The sequence below is a fragment of the Mandrillus leucophaeus genome, unplaced genomic scaffold (genome assembly GCF_000951045.1).
Source record: "Mandrillus leucophaeus isolate KB7577 unplaced genomic scaffold, Mleu.le_1.0 Scaffold901, whole genome shotgun sequence".
Lineage (NCBI taxonomy): Eukaryota > Metazoa > Chordata > Mammalia > Primates > Cercopithecidae > Mandrillus > Mandrillus leucophaeus.
In genome coordinates, this window is record NW_012109820.1 from 255,346 (window position 1) to 260,793 (window position 5,448).

At 42.5% G+C, this 5,448-nt stretch overlaps 1 protein-coding gene across 1 annotated transcript in view; it reads right to left on the reverse strand.

The window, feature by feature from the left end:
- IARS2 (isoleucyl-tRNA synthetase 2, mitochondrial) overlaps positions 1-5,448 on the reverse strand; it is a 77,324-nt gene that overhangs the window by 11,598 nt on the left and 60,278 nt on the right. The window contains exon 15 of the mRNA XM_011969747.1: positions 2,109-2,217. Coding sequence (XP_011825137.1) covers positions 2,109-2,217 — 109 coding nt within the window. The remainder of the gene's footprint in view (positions 1-2,108; positions 2,218-5,448) is intronic.

The window sequence follows — 5,448 nt, forward strand, 5'->3', positions numbered from 1 at the left end:
ACTACAAATACAAAAATTAGCCAGGTATGGTGGCGTGTGCCTGTAGTCCCAGATACTCGGGAGGCTGAGGCATGAGAATCACTTGAACCCAGGAGGTGGAGACTGCAGTGAGCTGAGATCGTCCCACTGCACTCCAGCCTGGGAGACAGAGTAAGACTCCATCTCAAAAAAAAAAAATCATTCTTAGCTCATGTATCACAATGGTTAGTGAACTCTCGACTTACACAAAGGAAAACTTTAGATATTTTCATCACTAAACAGATTATTTTCTGAGCTTCTGCTGTGTACTGATTTTATCATTAAAGCTAACCAGTTTAGAAATAGCAAACTACAGAGACAGCAAGATCAGTGGTTGCCAGGGGCCCTAGGGTGGGAGTGGAGATTAGCCACAAATGGGCATGCGAAAACTTTTTAGTGTGTTGGAAATGTTATAAAACCTTTTGTGGTGATAGCGGAAAAACTATATAATTCACTAAAAATAAAAAAAAAAAAATTTAATGAAAAAATAAAACCAAGAAAAAGGGCTGGTCGCAGTGGTTCACGCCTGTAATCCCAGCACTTTGGGAAGCCGAGACAGGTGGATCATGAGGTCAGGAGATCAAGACCATCCTCACTAAGATGATAAAACCCCATCTCTACTAAAAATACAAAACAATTAGCCAGGTGCGGTGTTGGGCGCCTGTAGTCCCAGCTACTCAGGAGGCTGAGGCAGGAGAATGGCGTGAATCCGGGAGGCAGAGGTTGCAGTGAGCTGAGATCGTGCCACTGTACTCCAGGTTGGGTGAAAGAGTGAGATTCGGTCTCAAAAAAAAAAAAAAAAAAAACAGGAAAAAGTATGTCTTAAAAGAGCAGATTATCGTCTCAAAATTATTTTCAAAAGACAATTTGAAAAAAATAGGATCCGCCCTTCTAATGGTCTTTAAAACACATGTTAAGAAATAAAAACATGTAAAAGGGCCAGGCATGGTGGCTCACACCTGTAATCTCAGCACTTTGGGAGGCTCAGGAGCATGGATCACTTGAGATCAGGAGTTCGAGACCAGTCTGGCCAATATGGTGAAACCCTGTCTCTACTAAAAATACAAAAATTAGCCAGGCATAGTGGCATGTGCCTGTAATTCCAGCTACTCGAGAGGCTGAGGCAGGAGAATCGCTTGAACCCGGGAGGCAAAGGTTGCAGTGAGCCAAGATCGCGCCACTGCACTCCAGCCTAGGCGACAGAGCAAGACTGCGTCTCAAAAAAAAAGCAACATGCAAAACGTTCTGGGATGGATTTTTATCCTAAGAGAGCCACAGTCTTAAGCTAAGCTATTTAGGAATCTTTCTGATTAGTACTTTCACCCACACGTTTGAAAAAGTAATTCTATGTATTAAATGAGAATATCTAATTTAATAAAATTCACGAAAGCAATGTTTCAGCTCACTAGCCACTGTGGATATTACAAATATAAAGGACATCTGTACTCAGGCTGTCTTCTCTCAACCTCAAATATCCTTCCCTACATTCCTCCTGGTCAAGTTTTACCATAGATCAAGATCTAGTTCTAGGCCAGGCATGGTGGCTCATGCCTATAATCCTACCACTTTGGGAGGCCAAGGCAGGAGGACTGCTTCAGGCCAGGAGTTTGGGACCAGCATGGGCAATGCGAGGAGAATGCATCTCTAAAAAAAAAGTTAAAAATTAGCCAGGTGTGGTGGTGCATGTCTGTAGTCCCAGCTACTCAGGAGGCTGAGGCAGGAGGATTGCTTGAGCCTAGGAGATGGAGGCTGCAGCGAGCTTTGACCACACCATTGCACTCCAGCCTGGGTGACTGAATGAGGTCCTTTCTCAAAAACAAACAAACAAACAAACAAACAAAAAAGAACTACATAAGTTCCCGCAACTACTCCAGTCAACGCTGACTTTTTCTTCAAGGAGTTATGATCTGCATCACACTCACAAGACACGTTGGTGTTGTCTCCTGTGTCCTTTCTCTTTTTTTTACTTCAAATTCTTACAGGACACTGTAAGCAATCAAGGGTGGTGCCTTATCATCTCTATAGTACTCAGCATAGTGCTTCACACACTGGCAGGTACTCAGCAGGTTGGCTCAGGTATAAATACTTACTTATAAGGTGCTTTCTTCCTTGTGGCCACACTTGTTAATAAGGATGACTGAAACCAACCCCCGAGCTGGTCTTTTCCTTCCAAGTACAAATCTGCTCTTTGGTCAGGACCTCAAAATTAAATATTAAAAGAAAAAGACACCCAGAAATTTAAGTAAATTAAAATACAAAAAGAAGACATTTATTAATTAATAACAATTAGTGGGGAGGAAGGGAAGCAACTTTACAATAGAGGAAACTGGTAGACGCCACCTTAACCAAGAAAGTGACCAAAGTTACATATCACCAGTAATAACAGGACAGAGATATATCATGTGACTTCTGAAATGATGTATAGAAATAAACACAGTATCCTTTCTGCGATAATCCTACCTAAAATGCATAACGTGAATCTAATCATGACAATGCATCCCACAAACCCAGAGAGACCATCTACAAAATAAACCTGTACTACGTGAATGTCAAGGTCATGAAAGACACAGAACAAGAACTACAGAGACATGACAATCAAATGTGACATGTGATCTCAGATTAGATCTTGGGTCCTTTTCTTTTTTCCTCTTTCCACATAGGAGTGTGGTAAAATTAGTAAGTTCTACAGACAGTTAACAGTATGGAATCAATGTTAATTCCCTAATTTTGATGTCTGTGTTGGTTACGTTAAGAGATCATCCGTGTTTTGGGGAAATATATATTAAAGTATTGAGATAAAAGATGCATCTTTTCCTCTACATATATATACATAGAGAGGACACATAAAGCAAATGTAGTAGAATGTTAATGTTAACACTGGAAAATCTAGATGAAGAAGAGCATGCTGTAATTCTTTATAATACTTTATGACTTTTCAAAATAAAAGGGTTTTCAAAAAAAGTAACATGAGGTCTTTGATGAAGATTACATCCATATTTTAAATGTAAACTCACAACTCTCAAAGCCCCCATAATCCCTTTTATTTATAAAATTATGATTTGTCCTTATATCCTAAGATTGAAGATTTAGTGTTGCAAACTTTATGTAAGAAAGATTACCTGAGTGGAGGTGGGGAAACAAAATTTAAATAACTGAATCAAACAAATTCAATTACACCAATATTACTGAGCACTTGTTACATAGCAGGCATTGTGTTAGATCCTGGGGAAATCTGGACTCTGCTTCTTGGAGCTGACATCTAGTAGGGTAGATTTTATGTTAAACAAGAAGTAAATGTGATGGGGCCGGGTGTGGTGTCTCACGCTTGTAATCCCAGCACTTTGGGAGGTGGAGGCTGGCAAATCCTGAGGTCAGGAGTTCGAGACCAGCTTGACCAACATGACGAAACCCCATCTCTAAAAATACAAAAATTACCTGGGCATGGTGACAGGCGCCTGTAATCCCAGCTACTTGGGAGGCTGAGGCAGGAGAATCACTTGAACCCAGGAGGCAGACGATGCAGTGAGCAGAGATTGTCCCACTGCACTCCAGCCTGGGCGACAGAGTGAGACTCTGTCTCAAAAAAAAAAAAAAAGAAAAGAAATAACTGTGATGGGTGTTACCAAGGAGAAAATAAAGGGTTTAACCTAGTCTGTGCAGCCAGGAAAGTCTGAGATAATGTAAGAAAGTAAATGCATATGCAGTGAAAAAAAATCTCTAGCTAGACTGAGAAAATAGAAAAGAAGATCCAAATAAACAAAACCAGAAGTGAAAAAGGAGACATGGGGCCGGGCGCCGTGGTGCACACCTATAATCCCAGAACTTTGGAAGGCAGAGGCGGGTGGATCACAAGGTCAGGAGTTCAAGACCAGCCTGGTCAAGATGGTGAACCCCTCATCTCTACTAAAAATGCAAACATTAGCCAGGCATGGTGACAGGCACCTGTAACCCCAGTTACTTGGGAGGAATGAGGCAGAGAATTGCTTGAACCTGGGAGGTGGAGTTTGCAGTGCGACGAGATCAGGCCACTGCACTCCAGTCTAGGCGACAGAGCAAGACTCCATCTCCAAAAAAAAAAAAAAAAGATAAAGGAGACATACAACAGACAACAGAGAAATACAAAGGATCATCAGAGACTACTATAAACAAATGTACACTAACACATAGGAAAACCTGGAGGAAATGGATAAACCCCTGGACACATACAACCTACCAAGATTAAACCGGGAAGAAACAGAACAGTAAGAAGTAACTGGACTGAATAAGCAACACAAAGTCTCCCAACAAAGAAAAGTCTAGGACAAGATGGCTTTACTGCTGAATTCTACCAAATATATAAAGAACAACAATTCTGCTCAAACTACTCCAAAGAATCCAAGAAGAGGAAACTCTTCTTAAATCACTGTACAAAGCCAGCATTACCCTGATACCAAAACCAGGCAAAGACACAACAAAAAAGAAAACTACAGGCCAATATCTCTGTTGAACAAAGACACAAAAATCCTCAACAGGTTGGGTGTGGTGACTCACACCTGTAATCCCAACACTTTGGGAGACCGAGGCAGGTGGATCATGAAGTCAGGAGGTCGAGACCATCCTGGCTAACATGGTGAAACCCATCGCTACTAAAAATACAAAAAATTAGCTGGGCGTGGTGGTGGGTGCCTGTAGTCCCAGCTACTGGGGAGGCTGAGGCAGAAGAATTGCTTGAACCTGGGAGGCAGTGGTCGCAGTGAGCTGAGATCGTGTCACTGCACTCCAGCCTGGGCGACAGAGCAAGATTCCGAATCAAAAAAAAAAAAAAAATTCAATGTGGCCAGGCATCGTGGCTCATGCCTGTAATCCCAGCACTTTGGGAGGCCGAGGGGTGCTGATCATTTGAGGTCAGGAGTTTGAGACCAGCCTGGCCAACATGGTGAAACCCCATCTCTATTAAAAATATAGAAATGCTGGGCACGGTGGCTCGTGCCTGTAATCCCAGCACTTTGGGAGGCTGAGGCGGGTGGATCACCTGAGGTGGGGAGTTCGATTCCAGCCTGACAAACATGGAGAAACCCCATCTCAACTAAAAATACAAAATAAGCCGGGCGTGGTGGCACATGCCTGTAGTCCCAGCTACTTGGGAAGCTGAGGCAGGAGAATCGCTTGAACCCGGGAGGTGGAGGTTGCAGTGAGCCTAGGTTGTGCCATTGCACTCTAGTCTGGGCAACAAGAGTGAGACTCCATCTCAAAAAAATAAATAAATAAATAAAAATTAACCAGGTGTGGTGGCACATGCCTATAATCCCAGCTACTCAGGAGGCTCAGGCAGAAGAATCACTAGAACTCGGGAGGTGGAGGTTGCAGTGAGCCGAGATTGTGCCACTGCATTCCAGCCTGGGCGACAGAGCGAGACTCCATCTCAAATAAATAAATAAATAAATAAATAAA